At 34.0% G+C, this 24,245-nt stretch overlaps 2 protein-coding genes across 4 annotated transcripts; one reads left to right on the top strand and one right to left on the bottom strand.

Moving 5' to 3' along the window:
- Positions 1–6,919: 6,919 nt before the first annotated feature.
- Positions 6,920–14,765, top strand: LOC140051049 (uncharacterized). The gene is made up of 4 exons (XM_072096122.1): positions 6,920–7,261; positions 7,380–7,669; positions 8,515–8,648; positions 9,627–14,765. Exons 2-4 carry the CDS (start codon positions 7,408–7,410, stop codon positions 13,392–13,394), a joined length of 4,164 nt encoding a protein of 1,387 aa, XP_071952223.1. The 5' UTR covers positions 6,920–7,261; positions 7,380–7,407; the 3' UTR covers positions 13,395–14,765.
- A 224-nt stretch (positions 14,766–14,989) lies between these two features.
- On the bottom strand, positions 14,990–23,674 carry LOC140051050 (NAD(P)H pyrophosphatase NUDT13, mitochondrial-like). 3 transcript variants are annotated; one of them, XM_072096126.1, is made up of 7 exons: positions 22,615–23,056; positions 20,815–21,095; positions 19,587–19,801; positions 18,948–19,073; positions 18,566–18,677; positions 17,931–18,088; positions 14,990–16,196 (listed from the first exon to the last, which is right to left on the bottom strand). In XM_072096126.1, the coding sequence occupies exons 2-7, from the start codon at positions 21,083–21,085 to the stop codon at positions 16,008–16,010; spliced, it is 1,071 nt and encodes a 356-aa protein (XP_071952227.1). In that variant the 5' UTR covers positions 21,086–21,095; positions 22,615–23,056; the 3' UTR covers positions 14,990–16,007. The 3 variants fall into 3 exon arrangements, with proteins under 3 accessions (XP_071952227.1, XP_071952226.1, XP_071952225.1); XM_072096125.1 differs by having other exon boundaries at positions 22,584–22,634; XM_072096124.1 differs by lacking the exon at positions 22,615–23,056 and adding an exon at positions 23,573–23,674 and having other exon boundaries at positions 15,018–16,196.
- Positions 23,675–24,245: the final 571 nt, after the last annotated feature.

Raw genomic sequence — 24,245 nt, 5'->3', positions numbered from 1 at the left:
ATCATTTCATGTTAGTATGAAAGAAAAAAAAGTCTGCATTATCCATATTAGTAATCAAATTATAGTCAATGTTGTATAAACACATCATACATAGATAAATTATGCTAATATACATGAGCAATTTTACTTTTAAACATTTTTTCATCTTGCAATAATTAATTAATAATAATGTAATCATTTCATGTTTGTTGTTATAAAAAAATATATATATATATTAAGGAATACTTTTAATTAAAAAACATATTATTGCACATATAACCGACGGTTCAAAATATCGTTTTGATGGTTTTCTCGGAGTGTGTATTTGTTCATGCTGTGCAAGTTCCTGCTTTGTTGCAAACTTTGTATCACAGGACTTGCAGGTGTACACTAGCATTATGCCTCGTCGTATAATTTTGTCTAACATAGACAATACCACAGTGCTCGCATAAGAACCCTTTTAGTAGAGTAGAAATAAGGTTTCACCTCAAAAAAATTGCAACAAAAGGTATTTCAACGGATTTTGGTAGTATTAGGTGTACTAAACAACAGAAAAAAAGTCTCAAGAATTTCGACCCCCGGAAAGTGTTTTTTTTCAAGATGGCCGCCAAAATAGATAAAAAGTGAAAATGGCCATACCTCCTAAACTACTTGGTCTATTGATATAATTTTGGTACCAACATACTCAGAACATACATATTTATATTCGCTATAATAGAACATTTTGGCCAAAATTGACCGGAAATACCATTTCTGACAATTTGACCTTTGACCTTGATATGTTGTATCTTGGTAACCACTGACCGTAGGGAAACAAATGATGGCTCAAATTGTTCAGAATGTACATATTTACATTTATTGTAATGAGACATTTTGTCAAAAAATGGTTAGAAGTAAAGGTTATTGACCTTTAACCTTTATCTATGTAGAATTTCCATATCTCGGCAACTATGTGTGGTAGAGATTTAAAATTGGGCTCTAAATACTGAGAATATACTTATTTATATTTACTCTAATGAAATAGTTTGACAGAAAATGACCAGAAACGACATGTTTGACCATTGACCTTGATATGCTATATTTCGATAATGACTGACTGAGATACACCATTTATGGCTCAATTTGTTCAGAATATAATTATAACTTTTAAATTTCTAATTACGGTATAGCAGCAATTGATTAGATATTGTGCATGTATTTAGTACGGCATCTTAAACAACTGTTCCAACTTCGTCTTCATCATCGTCATCAATCTTTCTATCTACGTTGTCCCATTCTTCTAGTTGACACACTCCACAAACTGAAGCACATGCCAATCCATAGCGTCTACAACTGCAACATAAATCCAGTAGTACAGTTACAAAGGATGATTTTCAAAGTTCTTCTGGAGCAGCAGTTTCCATCGTCATTATTGGCACAAATGTTTTATTACAAACTTTCCATCCCCACTTGGTAGCATCCATGGTATTATCTTTCTATAGCCATTGCATGATTTGACTGACATTCTGTAGCAGATGAGGTTGGTGGTAGTAGTTGTTGAGGTTTGATAAATGATTTACCCTCAACAACTTTTTTATTAAATAGCTTGCATCTGTAGCTATTCAGGGAGTCCAGTGACTTCGCTCCAAAAAGAATAGACATGTCCTTCAGTCCAAACTCCTCGATAGTTTAAAGTTTCTGATGCGGTTGAGTGAAAATATCGGCACACATGTCATATTCTGGGTTACTTTCAATCAATTTATTAAATGCCGCTTTCTTGCCGATTCCGAAAATCCTAGACGTCGAATCACAACCAGTGAATGCATGCACTATGGGTAATGCATTTCACATTTTATATCCTAAAACAGATTTCAATCTGGTTACATTAATCACTCTAGTAGGCCCATCTTTTCCTTTGTCTAATCTGAAGTACACTTCTCGGTTTGTTGTATTTACATGATACAGTAAAAGTACCAGTAAGTCTGTGTCTTCTCCAATCAAAGTTACTGTTGCCAGAGCAATGTCAACATCGGCATTGTTTTTTTTTTGTTTTTTTTAAACCATATTTAATGAGGGTGATCCACGCAGCTATTGCTGATCATTAGGGACCCTCAGAGGTTCACAAGACAAACATATACACAAGATGCTCTACAAAACAAAGTCTTATTACAAGTCTTTGGGAGTGGAGTAATTTGGTCCTTAGAAAAAATCCTGACATGTGACGGGACTTGAACTCAGGACCCTTGGAGTGGTAGCCAAGCATCATAACCATAACTCGTTGGCTGCATGTCGTACAGGACATTCTTTTTTCTGTAGCTCATATGAAAGCATGTTGATAAATTTGTGTTTGTTCTCATGCCTTGACAGGAATTCTTCTTTCTTTCCATCAAATTCAGTTAGGACAAATCTCTCTAGACGATGTAATGAAATATGAACTAAGTCCGTTTCCACCCTCACTCTTCGAAGCCAAAGACATCTTTAGGAAGGCAAATAAACCAATAAATTGATAGAAAGTAACCTAGAATATGACAATGATGTGTGCCGATATTTTCACTCAACCGCATCAGAAACTTCAAACTATCGAGGAGTTTGGATTAAAGGCCATGTCTATTCTTTTTGGAGCCAAGTCACTGGATTTCCTAAATAGCTACAGATGCAAGCTGTTTAATAAGAAAGTTGTTGAGGGTAAATCATTTATCAAACCTCAACAACTACTACCACCAACCTCATCTGCTACAGAATGTCAGTCAAATCATGCAATGGCTATAGAAAGATAATACCATGGATGCTACCAAGTGGGGATGGAAAGTTTGTAATAAAACATTTGTGCCAATAATGACGATGGAAACTGCTGCTCCAGAAGAACTTTGAAAATCATCCTTTGTAACTGTACTACTGGATTTATGTTGCAGTTGTAGACGCTATGGATTGGCATGTGCTTCAGTTTGTGGAGTGTGTCAACTAGAAGAATGGGACAACGTAGATAGAAAGATTGATGACGATGATGAAGACGAAGTTGGAACAGTTGTTTAAGATGCCGTACTAAATACATGCACAATATCCAATCAACTGCTGCTATACCGTAATTAGAAATTTAAAATTATTATTATATTCGTTTTTGTTTACTTTTCGGGTTTTTTATTCACTATTATTATTAAGAATGTATACAGTATGTTCTGAACAATTTGAACTTGAACTCATATTCTAAATATAATATAATAAATGTAAAATATTACAGTTACTTGATTTCCAGGAAAGCTCTTAATTCCATGGGTAGATTAGACCATTATACGAAATAAAAATAATTATATTCTGAACAAATTGAGCCATAAATAGTGTATCTCAGTCAGTCATTATCGAAATATAGCATGTCAAGGTCAATGGTAAAAAAATGTCGTTTCTGGTCATTTTTTGTCAAACTGTTTCATTAGAGTAAATATAAATAAGTATATTCTCAGTATTTAGAGCCCAATTTTAAATCTCTACCACACATAGTTGCCGAGATATGGAAATTCTACATAGATAAAGGTTAAAGGTCAATAACCTTTACTTCCAACCATTTTTTGACAAAATGTCTCATTACAATAAATGTAAATATGTACATTCTGAACAATTTGAGCCATCATTTGTTTTCCTACGGTCAGTTATTACCAAGATACAACATATCAAGGTCAAAGGTCAAATTGTCAGAAATGGTATTTCCGGTCAATTTTGGCCAAAATGTTCTATTATAGCGAATATAAATATGCATGTTCTGAGTATGTTGGTACCAAAATTATATCAATAGACCAAGTAGTTAAGGAGGTATGGCCATTTTCACTTTTTATCTATTTTGGCGGCCATCTTGAAAAAAACCACTTTCCGGGGGTCGAAATTCTTGAGACTTTTTTTCTGTTGTTTAGTAGACCCAATACTACCAAAATCCGTTGAAAAACCTTTTGTTGCAATTTTTTTTAGGTTGGCCCCTTTTTTTCATTAGTTCTACTCTACTATTTAGTATGACAGGAGTGGTTGTCGCATGACCATTTATGATGAAATATCTATTTACATTCCTTACATTCAAATTTCTGATTGATTTCCTCTTTTTCTTTCCTGATCAAATGATTTTCAGAATGTATTTTTAGACTTTTATCACTTTCAACCCAAACGTTTCCACATTCTTCAACATCTTTATCATCTAATTCAACAGCAGCGTCTAAACATTTGTGAAAGTGATCATGAAATATTTTTCTTTCTGAGTGTGAATACTAGGTTACAATTAGTACATAAAAGGACCATCATTTTCCTTAAATCTTCTGTTCATCAATTGTAAGATGATAGTTTGTGTCTCTTTCCTCATCTGGAAGTACAAGAGTTGTATCATTTTGTTTTTCTATACTGGTGTTTACTTTAATCACACTGTCATCAATAGCAATGACTTTCTCTTCTGCAGTGGCCACATTAACTGCAGCTGCACTAGATTCATTGATTACTTTGGAAGTAACTTCAGAAGGATCATTTATACTTGCAAGACCTAATGGTTGCAGCATCATTTCTCTATTATTTAAATTGAAGAGAAGAACCTGTAAAATGGTAAAAAAAGAAATTAGCATTCAAATAAGAATTACTTATTAATTCAATAAATATTTTTTTTTTTTCATTTTAATGCAAGATTTTCCATTAGCCTAAAAATCACAACCCTCCCTCTACTAACATTTATTCGGGGGTTGACGCTTGACACGTAGATTTTTTTATTTGGCCTAAACAATCAGGCCTTAGCTATTTATAATAGGCCTTATTTCTCTGATTGATAGCGCCATTTTTATAAACTTAACAGATTGTGAATACACCATTTTCATGAAACACCTTCGATCGATAACACAAACAATAATACTGTGCCAGTTAGAGGGAAAATGGCAAAATCAGCACTGTGCTGTGGTCAAAACAATTATTACAGACCTACAGTAGATTAGATTATTTGATAAAAATCCTAGAAAGTAGGAAACCTTTTGTCATTTTTCCCCTGACTGGTGCAGGGAAGTGACAAGTGTAACCAACAGAAATAACATATATACTTATAGGCCTACTAAGGCCTAGCATTTTCAGGGGGTTTCAGGACACCTCATCATGCCATATAAAAATTTACTGAATAATTTTTCCTACCTAGAGGGCCGCCTAGCTACCCTACACAGTAGAAGTGCTACAGAGTAGTAGTGCTACAGAGTAGTAGTAGGGGAATCCAGCAGTAGTAGGCCTATAGGCTAGTAGGCCAACTAGTAGTAGCCTACTACACTACTACTAGCGGCTAGCCTAGCATAATAATTAATACTAATATAGTAATAGACCAGGAGGGCTAGGCCTAAGTAACTAAGTAAGAGGAGTTCTAGGCCTAGAGTATAGTAGAGGCTAGGCCTAGATTTAGCTATTCCTTCTTTTCTACAATAAAAGGCTTATTAATATTATATTACAGACCTACCTACTCCTAGCCTTAGGGTAGTCACTCAATGTTTGCTCAGTCAACAAACATCGGTTCCTTTCCGGTCTCGCACGCAGTTAACATGTCGAAGATTGACCTTGCAGCAACCAAGACCATATTCTTTGCCTAGGCCTAGACCTACTCCGCTCCGGCTCTAAGCCTCACGTATTTTAGTTCGTGAGAGCCTAGCTCTCTCCTGCGAGGGTATTATATCGGGATCGGATACGATATGTGTATCAGCCGCCACCAATTCTGCTTTAATTTTTAATATATTATGTTTTGTTAAATAATCAAAAATAATTTTAACTATAAAAAATATAATTAAATTGACTATATATTTAAAGTATTGCTAAATAATCAAAACATTTAAAAAATAAATATTCATTATTTTATAAATAATGTTTTATCAAATCCATTGATCTCTTGATGGATGCGATTTTACATAGGTTTTGCGCTTTATGATGGCGGGTTTCTTTTCAATTTAAGCCCAATTTATATTTTTACTAGTCTAAATTCATAAAAAATAATACTAGTTCCTAAGTATAATATTTTTTATAATAAAAAGCTCAATTTGTACTGGTAGGATTTTTTGGAACGTTATGTCAAGTTCTAATAAGTAGATTTTAAACATAATTTATTTTTTTCTACCTAGCCTAGCTAGGCTATAGGCCTAGGCCTAGGCCTAGCTAGGGAGGCCTAGGCCTAGGCCTAGGGAGGCCTAGGCCTAGGCTAGCTAGGCACTGACACACAGTGACACACTACTGTCTGTACTGTACTACTAGCTACTACTACTAGCCTAGCTAGGCCCGGCCTGTAGAGCCTAGGCCTACTATTACTAACTAAATAAAGGCCTAGCTAGCGAGTAGGCTAGGCCTATATAGTCTAGACTAGCACAAAACCCAGGCTAGCCATAATTAATAGCCTAGTTAGTAGGCTAGGTAGGAGGCCTACTAGGCTAAAAGATCTTCTATCTAATAGGGCTAGTAGTCTAATAATAAGACTAAGTCTAAGAGAGTGCTTCTTTAAACAAGGCCATATAGATGGCTGCAGTCACATGCTCATTAGTGTTTACCGACCGACCTACCAACTGACCGAAATTGCTGAACATGTTTTAAAATGTTGATATGTTTAAAAACATTTATATTTTTTTAATTTACATGTGCGTAGCCTGTCACTTTTGACATGCTCGTATAACGTAATTTCGAGTGGAAAAGTAAGTCAAGAAAACAGAAATCGGGCAAAAAGAGTGCGCAATAACTGCGCGCAAAAATCTGCGCACTAATGGCAATTTTGTAAACGCTTAAAATTGCCTGAAACGTACTCTTATTTCATCGAAAATAAACTTTGACAATTTTAAGCGCGCGTCTACATGCGCTACGCACGTAATTGTATTGCCATATGATGATTTATGGCCTCAAATTTATGAGTACCAAATTTTATTTAATTGGGATTCATGGTTGTGAAGATATGATTACAAACGTGATTTCGTTAAATCGTGCGTAGACCGCGTAATTTTTTATTGCGCACCCTGAAAACATAACCACATCGATTCCTGACCATAAGGAATATACTGTGAAAAATTGACTTAGCTAGATTAAACTGATATCAAGATAAGGTCAGAAAGCGATAAAACGGATAGTGATACCGGACTGACAGACAGACCGACCGACATAGTGAACTATAGAGTCACGTCCACGCGACTAAAAAGTTGGTCTGACCCTTTTTCAATGTTTTTTGGATCAAACTTTTGTCAACCTTTTCTGTAAATTTGTATTCAAATTGCTGTGTTTTATTTTATTACAGTAGCAGGCATACAGCTCGTTCTGTGGCGTGACAGGCGCTAAAAAGGTACGGTATCTTAGAAAATCTGTCTGCCTGCACCTTAATTTAAAACCTGAATAAAACGTCCCCCAAACTAGACAATGGTGAGAAAAATATGATGACGAATTTATTTATATACATACAGTGACAGTGTTAAAAAATTGTGTTAGAAAATGGAAGAGGACATTCACGTCGTGGACAGCGGAACAGTTGCACCTGCTGATGATAGTTCAAGTTCTATGGTGGTGTTGACCGACGTTGATGGACAACAACAAATTTTACATCTGTCAAACAACGATCAAAATGCTGAGATGCTGTTAGAAAACTTACCAGCTCATTTACGTGATGAGTCCATGAAAATAATGCACCAGGTTGATGATGTTGATTATTTATCTCACCAACGGGCTGCTGAAGTTCTTCAGAGTATAGGGGAAGGTAAATCTTTATACTATATAAACATAAATTTAAAGTTTGGTTTTATAATTTTTAATAATTTAAAATAAAAAAGATTGACATTTTATTTATTTGTGGAAAAGCAAGCAAAAGTAGTTCAAACTTTGACTTTAAAAAGTGCTAGTTCAAGATATTTCTTCAAATTCGATTCATAAAGAAGTAGTCAAATCTGCAGTTCAAAGTCGAGCTTTTAGTCGAGTTTCACACGTCTGGGTAACAAAGGCTATACATTGCCCAATGATAAGAGAGTTTTTGAGGAGCAACAAAACTTTTTACGCATCAGGACTATACATAAAAAATAATTTTAATCGTTTATTATTGGAACAAGATCATTATTAATTTAACAGTGAAGTAATTTTGATTAAATAACAACAAACAAAAACTTCAAAAGTGGCGGTACGATATCTTTCATATTTTATAGGTATTTTTTAAGTATTATTGCGACGAACCACATTCTTCATAGGCCTCCTAAACATTCCATCGCGTGGTGAATTTCCGCATCTTCCATTCCAGTTCATTTTAGTTCAAGTCTGACTTGACACGAAGAAAATAATGTAATTTGTATACGGTTTAAATGAACGTGATTTGCATTACTGTATTATAAGATATACCAATGTATATTTAATTGAGCTAATATAAAAATAGATATTTCATTCTTCAATATCTGGCCAATATAACAACTCAATAAACTGTTACATTTTTTATAAACCTCATTTAAATACCATTTAGTCAGCGATTTTTAAAGAAAATGATCAAAATCGGTCTCGATTTAGTCAAGATCGGCCTGATTTATTGATGTTGTTAATTGTCATCACTGTATATTTCAGGTATGACTGGAGAAGGTATAGCAGGACAACATATTGAAGTTGACCACAACCAAGCTGTTGTATATGTTGAAGATGAGATTGCTGCTGCACTTCAGCAAGCAGGTGCAGCAAATAATGGTGATGAACATTCACAGGTATTTATTTTAAAATACTGTGTTGAAACGCTGGTTCCTGTCAGATCACTGAAGTTAAAGATGTATTGTCCCTTTGACTAATTCCCAAAAAAAAATTTTTGTTATATTTTGAAAAAAAGGGGGTCATTTTGAAGTATCATAATACAGTAGCTATTAACTTTCACCAAAAATTAGTAGAAAAAAAAAATAATTTAACCGAAATACAGATGTTTTTTTGTTCAAAAAATAACTTTGACTTCCAGTCAAAGTTTTCAATCAAAACATATCTCATAATGCAACGCGCTTGTTTGGCTACTCTGTATGCATAATCATAAAACTTCTTCGCGATCTGTGTGAAAACACCTTCTCAACCGTGACGAGTTGTAAACAATCCTAATTAGCATCATGCATAATGCATACTCATGGTTTGAAATCTTTGTTTACTTTCGCTTGCGACGATTTCCCAGACGAAATGTAATCTAATTAATTTACCTGTTAATTACGTAAACTTGTTGTTTTTGGCTCGATTTTTCAACTTAAAGTGAATAACTTTAATATTACTTGGATATGGCTAATTTAAATATATTATATTTTTTTTTTGTGTTTCAAGGGACAATACATCTTTAAGCAATGTTAGGGAATAGCGGCTGGTGCTGTTTATACCAGAGAGTGTAATGATAACATGCGACTAGCATGTGATGGGCATGGGTTCGAGCAAGATGTTTTACTCTCATTGCCTCGTCCTTTTGGATGGGATATAATGTGAATTTCCTCAGCTTCCAGTTAAGCTTAAGGATCAAGAATAATACATTTAACAATGATCTTGTAATCTTCATTATTTCCTAATCAATTTCACTTATGATAAAAACAATTATGTTGAGCAATGCCATCAACCATCATGCATGTACCATGGGCCTGGCTATTTGCAACATCTTATCATTTAAACATGTATCTTTTATTTGATCTATTTTATTCTACAGTATCTATTTAATTTTTAAGGTTATTGTTCTTGAGGGTGGCTCGGCGGACACAGTTGACATGAGTGGTGTTGCTGATGGCTTTCAGGGAACCTTAATTGTTATCATGCAACAAAATGAAGAAAAAAATATGGAGACAATTGACAATCTGCAAGGAGCACAGGAGGATTCCGTATTTATTGATCAAAAAGGTGATCATATTTCAGATCAAAATACTGTTCATTCGACTCAAGTCTTTCATCAACCTGATGAAGGCTTCAAAGAAAATGTGGAGTGTAAAGATGTTTCCCATGAACCGGTATTAGAAAAACCCTACCAATGCAAAGAATGCGATAAAAAATTTGCTTGGAAACGATCATTGACGGTTCATCAACGCATACACTCTGGAAAGGGTATGTTTACATGTCAGCAATGTGGAAAGGACTATTCAAGTAAAGTAAGTCTGCAGTCTCATATTGCTACTCATGTCAAACAAGAAGACAAACCATTCAGTTGTGACGTTTGTGGAAAGAAGTTCACCAAGAAGTGGGACTGGGAGACCCACAAATGGCAGCACACAGGACAGAAAAAATTCATCTGTGAGCATTGCGGTAAAACTTATGCTAGAAATAGTGACTTACGAAGACATGTGTTATCCCACACAGGTAACAAGCCTTTTGAATGTAGATATTGCGGAAAACGTTTTATTACAAAGTGGCATTACAATTATCATGAACGCCGTCATACTGGTGTGAAGCCATATCAATGCCAGCTATGTTATAAAGAATTTATGCAGAAATGTCATCTAGATCGCCATGAAATAACACATGCTTCTGAAACATATAGCTGTCAGTACTGTGGTCGAAAATATATGCACAAAGATGAAGTGACACGTCATGAACGTACCCATATTAAACATTCAAAAGAAATGGACACATCTGAATCTCTAGCCGCTGTTGGTAGTATTGAATCAAACACAGATGATGTGGTTGGCAATGTAGATGATGCTTTAGAGTATTTGATGGCATTTGCAGGTCAGGTCGGAATAGATAGCTTAAAGGAGAAACAAGAAATCCAGGAAAAAAGTATGCCGGTGATAACCACATCAAAGTGTAGTGGTTGTAAACAAAAGTTTGCTGGTGAAGAAGAACTGCTAATACACAAAGAAGTTCAACCTAATTGTAGCGGTGACTCTCCTGTTTCTGATTCCATCAACTGTAAATATTGCGATAGGATATTTAAATACAAAACCAGCTTCATAAAGCATGTGACTTCGCATGCTGCTTTCCATTTTGATGAGGAATTTGAAGATCTGAAAGCTGAGATTGAGCAACGAGCACAAGTTTTAACAACAGACAGTTCTATTTTTGTCTGTGTTAATTGTTATCATGCTTATAGTTCAGTGGAGAAGCTGAAAGAGCACAAAAACCTATGCACTGAAAGGGTCCAAGAGAAAAATTCAGATGACAAGGATAATCTAAAAGATGCTTTACTTGAGATGTCATCTGCAATTTGTGATGATGATGCACAAGCAGATAATCAGTCAAATGGTGAAGACAAAGTGAATGACATTGATCTTCTTACAGAAAAAGAATCATTAAATACAGATACTAATGATCTAGAAACAAACAAGAAGAACCAACCACCACCTCAGACAAAGAAGGTTATTGCCTATGATGAAGAAGGACATAAGGTGCAAGTTATTCTTTCACGCTTGATCTATGTTTGTGGATATTGTAACTCGGAATTCAAGTATAGAACAAGTTTTGAAAGACATGAAGAACAACACGAAGGAAGTAAAAACATAAAGGAAAGTAAAAGTAAACGTCCATTTATTTGCACGCTTTGTGGCGTTGGGTTTCGGAGACCTTTTCATTTAGTACGACATATGGAAACACATGCAAAACGAATTAAAACCAAACCAGTTAAACATGCATGTATCAAAACATCCAGGCTTATCATGGAAACAAAGCCATGTGATGAGATTCAAGAAATAGTGGATATTTTCAAAGAAAACAATAATTTATCAAATGAAAATAAAAGTGAAGATAATGCATATGAAGAAGACATTCAATCAAACAATATGAAAAATAGTAAATCAATCGCAGAGCCTTTATTGCAATCCAAAGAAATTAAAGATGGTTTTGAAGAAAGTTCGAAGACCGAAGACAAATTGCCAATAAACTCCACTACCAGAAGTCGAAGGTCAATTCGATTACCAAAAAGATTTCGAACAGACGGAGATGAATCCACTGCTGATGAGGTTGTTGAGAAATATATTAAAGTTCAGGAAAGGCCTGAAGAAAATTTAAGAACAACATCACTACCATCTGTAAAAAAACAGTTGTCGAATATGAAGAGAGGTAGACCAAGAAAGATAAATAATGACATGTTAGATCAAGAAGAAATAGAAATCCATGAAAGAAGCTCTGACAGTAAGATAAAACAGGCACCACCTAAAAAACGTGGAAGGCCAAGAAAAGTTGTAAAAGAGACATTTGAATGCAAAACATGTAAGAAAATATTTCCTTTCAAATCTTTGCTTAGAAACCACAATATTACAAAACACAGCATAATTGAATTTGAGCAGAGCGACATTGCCACTTCCTTAAGTGTGAACAAAATTGATTGTACAGAATTAAGTAATACTAATAGTTCTACGAATGATTTAAATGACGTCATAGAAAGTGAATTGAAAATGATTCTAGACCGATCTGTAATTAATGGAAGTTCAAATGATGACCAACATTTAGAGACAGAAGCAAAAAAAACTAATACAGATTCTATCCAAGATGAGCAATCTATAAAAATATTACCAGGAACATTGCAAGAAGAAAAAAAAGATTTATCTTTAGATAAAAGTGAAACCCACAATGAACTTCAAACAAAAGACATACGCACGCGGTCAAAATCAAATGAATATTTGTGTGATCAATGTGGCCGCAAGTTTGCGTCACAAGTTCATGTTCTTCAGCATCAACAATTTCATAAAAAAGGAAAAAGCAAAACAACTGTCAATCAAAAATACAATTGCAATCAGTGTCATAAAGTGTTTAAGACAAGCACGTTGCTAAAACGCCATCAACTATTGCACATAGATAAAAAATGTTTCCGGTGTTTAGAATGTAGCAAGAGTTTTCGTCGTGCAGATGATCTAAAACGTCATAACAAAACTCATTCTGGGAAAAGGCCATTTAGATGTGAGGTATGTGGAAAGTCATTTGCTTATAGCTTTCCACTAAAGGTACATTTACAATCGCACACTGGAGCACGACCTCACATGTGTGATGTTTGTGGAAAGATGTTTTCTAAAAAATTTGATATGGAAGCTCATCTTAACATGCACACTGGTAATACTCCTCACGTGTGTAAGATTTGTAAAAAAAAGTATGCCCGTAAGGCTGATCTCAACAGGCACATGAAAAAGCATGAAGGAACACAACCATTGAGTTGCAGCTTTTGCGATCGCAAGTTCTCTACTCGTTGGCACCTAAAATACCATGAGAGAACTCACACAGGTGAAAAACCGTACTCCTGTGACATTTGCAATAAACAATTTTCACAGTTGATGCACTTAAAGAAGCATCTGTTGTTACATAAAAAGAATCCAACAAGCACATCTATTGAAAATAGTGTTGATAAAGAACTGGATGATAATTCACTTTTGAAAACAGTTGTAGAGGGTTTGCAACAAGCCAGTCAAGCTAGTTTAGAAACTTCACAGGATGACTCGCAACAAATTATTCAAGTTCTTGAAGTTGAGGGTAATAATTCGGATGAAATGCAAATTTTTAATCTTATACTTTCCTAAAGTTATTAAGCTTTAATTGCAGAGGCTATAATAGTACCTTAATGGTTCATCTACTTTTTTTTAAACCATACGGCCAAGGGAAATATGTTACAATATTGTTCTTGTCAGCAGCACTTCTCAAAATGTTAATGCATGATTTGGATATAATTTCATCTTTCACCATGTGGTGGTAGCTTTTTATTTGGCCTATACCTTTATCATCACCGATTAGATTCCATGTTTTGTGAAATACAGGGACAAAAGATTGTTTTATTTTTGTCACCATCAATCTGCTCGGTATTTATTTCTTGGGAAAAAAAACCAAATCTATTTGATGGGGGTGCTAAAATTTCGAACAGGTGGCTGACAAGACTGACTATTTCTCGTGGCCTAAAGCTTCTGAAATGCATGGTTACTTGTATGTAGTACAGTCAAATCTCGAGATACTGGAAACTGTCCCAAAACCAGACATTTCTTTAGGTCTAAAATTCTTTTTGACCATTTAAAATATTCTGAATACCAGCCTTTCCAGAAAACCAGACAGGAGTGGTAGTACTGTAGTTACTTTTCTTTGAACCAAAGAAGTTCAGTCATGTTTTTTTTTTTTTAATATTTATATTCATCAAATATTTATACTATTTAGATGAGTTTAAATTAAAATTAACTGCAATAATTTATTAAACTTATATAAATATAAAGTGTATTTTTTTCTCTTTTGTGGCGTTAACCACTCCTTTTATTCATTTCATTCTCAAATGATCACTAATATATATTCCTTTGTTTTCCTCAGTTATTTTCTTATATTTAGTGTTCTTAATTAAATAATGTGTATGATTTTATTTTATAAACATGCATTCTTTATTACTGTAGTTCATTTGATCAATTTATTGGAATACTGTATGATGATAAATATACTGTACTTTATTGTTGCAATACAGTCAATGCATAATAATTTCATAGTTTATAATACATTAAAAATAAAATTATTAATTTATTATAAATTGATTTTACAGAACATTATTTAAAATTGCATAACTATACCTTTGACAAGTTATTTTTGAAAATTATAATTCCTATACAATATTAGAAATTTTAAATTGTTTCTCGTCCCTCTACAGTACAAACTTGCCATGTACAATTATTAAATATAACTTTCCGTAATGTAGAAAAAGGACAGAGATTACATTCCTCATGATTTGAATTAATAACAATTACATCTATAATCATCATAGAGGCTGTTGCTCTATGATAACCAGTGTAAATTAGTGTTTGAATTAATAAACTTGTTTGTTCAACCAGACACCTGCTTTCTGTATTATTTGAAGAATTGTTATTTAGTTATTTCACATGTCACAAATCAACAACTACTAAACTGTCCATACAAGCAAGGCAATCATTGCTTGCATTCATACTAGTGGTGGTATTTCTTAGCATGGGCATATACTGTACTCTTTCTTCTTAGCATTAGAGAAACTTCATATCGGTACACTGGTTACGAGGCAGCAGTGGGTTGTCAATCATGTACAGTACTGTGTACTAAACAATTCATTAAACAATACAAAACAAATTGATTACAAATCTGAAAGAAGCAGTTTATTAACCAAATGTTACATTTATGAATTAAATTTTATGTGAGTAGTCTGGACAAATATAGCTTTTAAAAAATACAAATTTACAATATATTGCATGGTTTTTGGTTTATTGAACAATTTCTTTATTCTATTTTTTTTTACATCATTATTGCTATCTTTTTACCATTGTTATTAATAAGTATTTTGTGGTGCTTGTTTGTTTTTGGAAATCTTTTTTGAAAATAAAAAAAAAAGAAGTTTATATGGTACTGTATAAATAAATTGCAAGTAGCTTACCTTACTTTCTACATTTGTTTGTACACATAGCAAAAAATGCAGACAAAAAACAATTGATAGGCTGTTTCAAAATGTAATATGTACTACATACAGACTTAATTCACAAAAACAGTTGATAGGCCGTTTCAAAATAGAATTGCATTGATATTCCAAAAATAATGGTTGAAAAAAATATTTCATATGAGAATCACAAATAATAATGGACAAAATGATTTGGCTGTGAAAGGCGGAGAACACGCACACCCAGTGCTGCACTACTCCACAGGGAATAATTTCGCCAGTGTAGCATAGCAAAAAGCTATACAAAACAACCTTTTTGCTACAGATTTTTAAAATTGTGTAGCAAAAAATCAGTTGATTAGCAATATTGCTTAACAAAATTTAAAAATGAAATTTTCTCCTGCTCCACCCACAGATCTGCCTACCTCTCTCGCTCTAGATATTCATTACAGTACTGTACAATCTAATATACCGGATTCATTGTGCAAATAAAAAATATTATTGTTCTAGACCACTTTGAAGAAATTAAATAATAATGGTTGTGTTTTATAGCGCCTAATACAATGTTAAGCGCTTTAAACACAAACAACATGAACTATCCTAAGATAACAAAAAAGATGATGACCAGAGACACCATGCATGCTATATTGTTGTGTCAATTGTATCAACTATTGTTCAAGTTCATAAATTATTAATACAGTATAATAAATGGTATAGTTTTAATACTTTGGAAACCTCAACATTTGATACATTATTGAACTAATCATCAACTAGATGCATCAGCTTTTGAATCAAATGCCCAATTTTTAATCAGGTGATGAGCTATTGCTGATGATGGAGGAAACCAAATGGATGGTTTAGCAGGCTCAGAACGTGTATTTGATTGCAGTATATATTTAACCTCATCTCTGCTCAACCATTTTGCATCCTCTAATTCATTCTCATCCAAGGACATCTGAAAAATAAGAAATCAAAACATTTCAGCTTTCACACTTTTATGACATGTACTATTTCAGTGGCGTAACGGATACAAGAGCTCACTGGCTAAACCCAACAGCTTTTATAAAAGGGCATTAAAATATGTCGAAAGGCTAAAAACTTTTGAGGGATCCTAAACTGTGTTACACCACTGTACTGTTACTATTTGATTAAATCTGTATGACATCAAAAGTACACAAACATGTTAAAAGCAGAAAATCGATATATGGCCTGATGTGTAGATTTTAAATTAGGGTGAAAAAGAAATGATAATAGATCTTATATAATAAGACAAAGACGCTCTCCAGGTTGCATACCATCCTAAGATGAGAGCGCACCTTATTTTTGTTAAATGTTACATAATGTTACTTTCTATGGACCAGAAATTCTGAAATAAAGGATTGAATGAATGAGTAGTACAACACACTGTCCCCAATTTTAAACTAAAAAAGTTAAGCAACGTTGGGCCTGGTAAGAGCTTGGATGGGAGACCATGTGGGAATATCGGGTGCTGTATATGGAGCTGGAGTCCAGTTAGGCATTTGAAATCAGCACTGCTGACTCTTATGGCAGCCCCTGCATCTAGTATCTGCCTCAGATGTATTGGCTTATGCCTTTCCTCTGGTCAAGGTGGGCACTGGACGAGAGAAGCCCTTGATCATTGTTAGGACCGATTAAGGTGCTTTAAACAGTCCTGGCTTTGTTTGTATCAAACCTGTTTACTTAGTGGCGGTAATTATCACTGTTTGTTTCGATTGAATAAAATAAAATAAAAATAAATAAAATAAAAGGTGTATTACTGCTAACAAAGGGGATATGACCGGTTGGGCCGCCGACAAGTTGAGCCGCCGGTAATTTCTATGAAACGCCCAGTGCGTCTTTTACGACATTTCGCGTAGTGATAGAGGGGTGTCCTAGTACATAAGTTCATGGTCTTTAGGTTTATTGTGTCATGAAAATAAATAATAATTACATACTACAATTTTGTCGGTTTGAACCGCCATAACAACACAGCAAAGGAAAGTAGTAATATTTAATAATTTAATTGTTTTTAATCTTTCAAGGTAAAAATGCAGTGCACTCCATAATATTTTTCTCGCGTAAAATCACGTTGTCTCTCATGACTAATAGAGTATTGATACTCTTCGAATGAGGTTAAATAATTATTGTTTTTTATCTACTATCTTTTAATAATAATATCATATTTTATTGAATTTTACAATGTTAATACACAAAATATTTTACTAAAAAACGGTGATTTTATGCAATTATTTTACCGAAAAATGGAGTAGGCCTAGTTCATACAACTGCCGCCTAAGGGGGCAACATGTTTACGTCATTTTTGGCTAAAAACGATCATTTTCGGTCATGTTTTAGGCCTTATATTTTGGAATCTACAAGTCAGATATTCATAATTATTTCTCTTTAATTATAATATTTAATAATATATACTAAAAACCGTGATATATAAACTTTGGAATATACATCGTTATATCTAATAATTAATATAAATAGAACTTCTATTAAATAGAAACGAGCACCGGCGAAAGTAAGCATTTGGCGTTTCATAGAAAATAACGTTTTTCTGGCGGCGGCTCAACTTGTCGGCGGCTCAACTTGGCCTAATCCCTAACAAAGATACACCCAATTACAGTATGTAGATACATTTGAGTTATTCTAATATGGTCCCTGAAAATTCCAAGATTCCTACCTTATGTGCTGTGTCTGGTTTAATTGTTGCATAGCATCCTAGCATCAGACCACTGTTTGGGAACGGCCAATGTTGAGATTGCTGATACTGTACATGTTGTACTATTAACCCAACCTCCTCGGCCACTTCACGGCGTGTGCTCATTTCTAGCGTTTCTCCTACAAAATCAGAAAAAAAAAGAAGATATATCATAATTGTGTTTCTAGCTACATCTTGCAATATTAATTAATCTGAAATTAAAATAAAATTTCAGGCTGACACAAATTAACAGTGGCGTAGTAATTACTAAAACCATGTAGTGCACATAAGGCCAATTTACACAGATGAGCGGTAACGGTAAGCTGACAACCACATAGCTTATCCCACATAGAATCTGTATCATGAGGGAAATCGCCCGTCCATGTTGTGTGTAAATGGTCATAAGGAATAACATAGATTCTATCCGTGTGAATAAATGCATTTTGTAGGATTGTAGATAATAAATAAATCAGCTAAAGAATATGAGTAATTTCTTTTGAATTTGTCAAACAAAATGATTTATTTAACATAGATTCTATATTTTTATTACCAGACCGCTTGTCTATGTAAATTGTGCGTTCTGAAAATAATGTTTTTTTGTGCAGTGATACACTTACCTATCTCACAGAAACCAGCTAATGCACTAAACATACCACGTGGAAATGTTGGCTGTCTGATAACTAAACATTTGTCTTCATCTGTAACCAACGTTATAATAATAGGTGCCATCTGTAATAAAAAAAGTACAATTCATTGACTTCCATGATATACAATTTACATGTATTTTTATTGTATTTTAGCACTTCTTGATATTAATTGTTTTGTATTTTTATATATCTAGGGAAAATTTATTTAATTACACATATTACACCAAAAAAATAAACGCCTCCCACCAACACCCTCTTTAACAATAAACGCCCCGGGGTGTTTATTCAAATAAATACGGTATGTTACCAATGATATTCAGATATTGGTGATTTTGTATGTAGTGATATTTACCTTTGGATAGTTCACCTGTGTACATGCTTCACATTTACGTTTACTACCAACAACATCTGAATTTGTCTTTGTTCCACAGTTTGGACAGAAGTTATTCACTGAGTGCCATTTAAGTAAACCATATCCCTGCAAATTGAATGTATTTTACAATATCAAATCACAGCAGTGAAAGCAAATTCATTCTATTTTTCCATTTTAAAATAACTATATATGTTAAGGTGCCCTTATATCGACATGAAACTCAACTTTGTCGACATAAGCACTCCAAGAAACTGAACGCAACTGACAGGCAAAAAAAAATGTCGACACAAGGTAATTTTGGTAACATAACAAGAACAATCACAAGAGTTGCAATCTCCTTTAAGAGAATCATGAGAAAGATCTGTCTTGTAGTTTTTACTATGGCCTAAAATTAGTAAAATATTAAAAAGTGGTCCAGAATTGGGAACCTGGTCCAAATTGAGTCATCCGTAAAATACATAATCTATCTGTGGTTAAATTTGGTAAAGGTCCTTCTGTAAGTTTTGATGTTATCCCGCTAATAAACAAACACACATCTCAGACAAAAATATAACCGTCTAGGCGGAGGTAAAAAGATTGATTAATTAGAAAAAAAATGTTATTCTTAATTCGTCATACCTGCACTAAAGCATCTGTATCTCTTTGTGACATTATAAACATTGCTTTACGCATTTCTGTTGCAAACACTGTTAATTCCTCATTTTCCAGTGTTTTATCACTTGGTATATTAATTGCAAATGACACTTCATCAGGTGTATTCACTGTGTTGTTACCAGTACATGAATCGGTAGTTAGAAGCACAAGTTGAAGGCCCCTGAGAAGTTTTGAAATGTCTGTTAATAAATAAAATCACAAGATTTCTCATTTATAAAAAATTGATTGATATAACATTATAACAGTCAAATCAAATAATTAACAAGAGGTTAAAATCGATTACTAATTAAATCTCGACAATAGGGGTTAGTCAGGGTGGGACAGATGCAATTGTTTGAATTTTGCGTTTTATTTTGATTGCGATAAAATAATCTTAATTTATTTTGTATTTGACCATAATATCTTTACTCACCGTAGTCTCTACACTCATCATTGTATCTAGAGGAATTATTTTTTGGTAAGTACGGCGCAACTTGCCGATCAAAATCATAGCTAGCATCCGTGAATAAGCGCATTTTGTAGGATTGTAGATAATAAATAAATCATGAATGTGATGTTTCTTTACTGGATTTGTCAAACATGATTTATTCATAGCTATCTTCGCTCCATTCAAAATACTAGAAGTTTATTTTATCACAAACAACTTCTTGGTTTAAGCCTTTGGTTGATTGTTAGATGCTATAAGACTCATTCCCTACAATTTGTGACGTTTTGTAATAATGCATTTATTACTTTAAAAACATTAAACCAGGTCATTCCTTGTCTTAAATGTACATTTTATTGTAATTTATGATAAGAGAGAAACAATGCACTACAAGTAGGTTGCGATGAATGTCCTCTCGTGGGCAGTCTTTTGGCCTAGCCTAGCTAGGCTTAGTTTTGTAGGCCTAGCTGGTAAACAACAGTTTCGTTCGATCGAACGAAAGTAGGTGAATCACAGAAGAAAAACTAAAATATCAATTCATGCGCAATGTATGCTGGAATTTATAGCGGGCCGCTATAATTATTAGAATCAACTTATTTTTCACATTTTTAACCATTTAAAGACGAAAAAGGTTGTCGTAATAAGACCATAGAGTATATTTTTATATTAAATGTAGTTTGTGATCTAAAAAACGTAGGGAATGGGACTTGAAGAAATTATACCTGAATATATAAATAAGTAAAAAATGAAGATAAACCTCTAGCACACCATTGAATCGTTTCCAGGGTATACAGTATCCACCGCCTTGTTTTTCTGCTACTAATGGTTTGAAGTTAAAGAAAAGAGCAAAGCAAGCTTTCTGTAAAATCTCATTTGGTACATTGTTATTATCCTTTAAACTTTGAATTAGACGAATCTTTTGAATGTATGAGGATTGATATTGCAGCAACATACACATTTGTTTATTGATTCTAACTTTGAAGAAAGGCTGTCGTCTATGACATAGGCCTAGTCCCAGACTCTTCATCAGTCGTATCATCCTTGATTTCCTAAATTAAAATGAAACAAATTAATTGATTAAACAAAATAAATTGATTAAAAATATTAATTTTCATTGTTTAGTGGATACAGCTGGATGAGTTTTCGTCGTGCTTCTAAATTAGTATTAGCAGTCAATTTGTATATACGTAGGCCTATTATAATGTTTATTAAATTGCGCCTTAATTAGATATACTAATAAAATAAATTAAATGTTTTCTAGGCCTATCAATGTAAACAAAGTCGAACCTTAACTTTTTAAAAAGGATTATTATATACTACTACAGAATAGTGATAATATCGCCGACTTACATTAGCCTATATATAATAGTTAGCTCAAGCCAATAAGCTCTACTTCCTTTCATCTCGAATCCCCTATGAATCCTATTATGCTATCCGAAATTAACACGATCTAGCCTATATCTTATATATTTTATCAGCCTATCACGTCAAATCGCCATCATTGTTGAAAGTCAACCGGAAGTCGAGCGAGGGGCCGGAAGATAGAGACTCGCTGTGGTGTACTGTGTGTATTAGTATTACAACAAATTGCGCGGGTGTACCTGGTGGAGGATCAGATAGTATTTTGTTTTAAATGGGTTTTTTGTAATTAAAATCAGGAATAAAATGCGGTATAAAGCCTACAGTAGTTAGTATATTAAAATAATGTTTCTTGAACTAGCTAGAATTTTTTTCACACTGCCTTTACAGAAGATCAAGCTGGTGTGTAGGCCCATTATGTCTGAAATTATCGTAATGATAACGGTAACGGGAAGATTCGGCCCTGAGACGATACGGCCCTGAGACGATTCGGCCCGGGACGATTCGGCCCTGGGACGATTCGGCCCGAGACTATAAAGACATTTTGAAAACATTGTCAAAAATGATCATTTTTTAGTCACGTTAACGATGTAAACAAGTTACGCCCTCTGTTGGCCGCTTGGCAAATGCACGAAATAAACAAGGTTTTCGAAGTAATAAATTGAATGTAAATTTACGTTTTTTTAGTAATTTATTAAATATTATATATATTATATCAACATTGTCGATATCAATAAAATACGGATTGTTAAAACACCTTTAAAAACTTGATAAATACCAAAAAAAATTAATATGAATTTGGTCTAAAGTGAGACGTTTCGGCCCACAAAGGGGGATGTTTCGGCCCAAAAGTGGGCCGAATCGTTAACGATAACGGTCCCAAAATCTCTTTGTTTAAATGTCAGAAAACAAATTTTTTCGAGGGCCGAAGGCCCCTCCGGGGGGCAAGCAGGCGGCCAAGGTGGTGTCATTCAATCATCCTACTAATACATTACATAACTACCGATTTGGAAGTCTTAAATGTTGGCAGGTATGGCTACCCAACCCACTACCACTGCTACTCACTACTCTAATCTAGGCCTAGCCTCATCATGTATGCCTTGCTAGTAGGTAGGCCTAGCCTATATTTCTAGGCCTACCTAGCCTAGTAGTACTATGCCTAGTAGGCCTAGGCCTACCTGTCTAGGCTAGGTAGGAAGGAGGGCCTACTAGCTTAGCTAGGCCTAGGGATTAGGCCAAGTTGAGCCGCCGACAAGTTGAGCCGCCGCCAGAAAAACGTTATTTTCTATGAAACGCCAAATGCTTACTTTCGCCGGTGCTCGTTTCTATTTAATAGAAGTTCTATTTATATTAATTATTAGATATAACGATGTATATTCCAAAGTTTATATATCACGGTTTTTAGTATATATTATTAAATATTATAATTAAAGAGAAATAATTATGAATATCTGACTTGTAGATTCCAAAATATAAGGCCTAAAACATGACCGAAAATGATCGTTTTTAGCCAAAAATGACGTAAACATGTTGCCCCCTTAGGCGGCAGTTGTATGAACTAGGCCTACTCCATTTTTCGGTAAAATAATTGCATAAAATCACCGTTTTTTAGTAAAATATTTTGTGTATTAACATTGTAAAATTCAATAAAATATGATATTATTATTAAAAGATAGTAGATAAAAAACAATAATTATTTAACCTCATTCGAAGAGTATCAATACTCTATTAGTCATGAGAGACAACGTGATTTTACGCGAGAAAAATATTATGGAGTGCACTGCATTTTTACCTTGAAAGATTAAAAACAATTAAATTATTAAATATTACTACTTTCCTTTGCTGTGTTGTTATGGCGGTTCAAACCGACAAAATTGTAGTATGTAATTATTATTTATTTTCATGACACAATAAACCTAAAGACCATGAACTTATGTACTAGGACACCCCTCTATCACTACGCGAAATGTCGTAAAAGACGCACTGGGCGTTTCATAGAAATTACCGGCGGCTCAACTTGTCGGCGGCCCAACCGGTCATATCCCAGGCCTAGGCCTACCTATATATAGATAGGCTAGCTTAGGCCTCTAGTTAGTAGGCTTAAATTACAACGCTTAAGTCAATAATCTGTCATTTTTATTACTTAGGCCAGCCTAGTATAACCTACCAGGTCAAGGCTTACACAAAAAGTTAATGTAATGGATGGGCCAAGCTGCATCACTCTCTGCATGCTTCTTAAAATGACAACTGACATGTGGTGGCCTACCTAGGCCGGAGTATGGTCGAAGCGGCCGCCAACCAAAGCGGCCGCCAGTTTAATATCGTCATTTGTATGGAACGCCATGTGCGCTTTAATCTTTGATTGTCGTTGTCAACGCCATGGCCTATGGCGAGTTGAGTTACAGCTGTGTGTATGGTCAAACAAATAAATATAAGCCAAATCATGTACTATCGAATCTTTATATTTCTATAATAATTAAGTTTGCCTGCGGATAAATTAATGTATATTTTATTTGTATTTTAATATTAATAACTAACTAAATATATTTACATTATATATTATCGAATCATTAATAATTTACGTTTGCATCATAATCTACATACTATTGAACCTCTATGTCTCATTTATTACGTACTATTTATTTATTTGTTTATTTTATCCTCTTGACCCGACGTTTCTTGAGCACTCTCCTATCGAATCTTTATACAGTATTGCATTAATAATTTACGTACGGTATTGGCGAATATTTATATCTCATTTACATACTATCGAATCTTCATACAGTATTGCAATAATAATTTACGTACGGTATTGCCGAATCTTTATATCTCATTTACAT

This window comes from Antedon mediterranea, chromosome 6 (genome assembly GCF_964355755.1).
Source record: "Antedon mediterranea chromosome 6, ecAntMedi1.1, whole genome shotgun sequence".
Classification (NCBI taxonomy): Eukaryota; Metazoa; Echinodermata; class Crinoidea; order Comatulida; family Antedonidae; genus Antedon; species Antedon mediterranea.
This window is presented reverse-complemented; position numbering and strand designations above follow the sequence as displayed.

Coding starts and splice junctions, on each gene's coding strand:
- LOC140051049 (XM_072096122.1), top strand. CDS start 7,408: ATGGAAGAGGACATTCACGTCGTGGACAGCGGAACAGTTGCACCTGCT. Junction 7,670..8,514: donor TCTTCAGAGTATAGGGGAAG/GTAAATCTTTAT, acceptor TGTATATTTCAG/GTATGACTGGAGAAGGTATA. Junction 8,649..9,626: donor ATGGTGATGAACATTCACAG/GTATTTATTTTA, acceptor TTAATTTTTAAG/GTTATTGTTCTTGAGGGTGG.
- LOC140051050 (XM_072096124.1), bottom strand. CDS start 21,085: ATGATACGACTGATGAAGAGTCTGGGACTAGGCCTATGTCATAGACGA. Junction 19,802..20,814: donor ACCCTGGAAACGATTCAATG/GTGTGCTAGAGG, acceptor ATTTATTAACAG/ACATTTCAAAACTTCTCAGG. Junction 16,197..17,930: donor AACCAGACACAGCACATAAG/GTAGGAATCTTG, acceptor CTTATTTTTCAG/ATGTCCTTGGATGAGAATGA.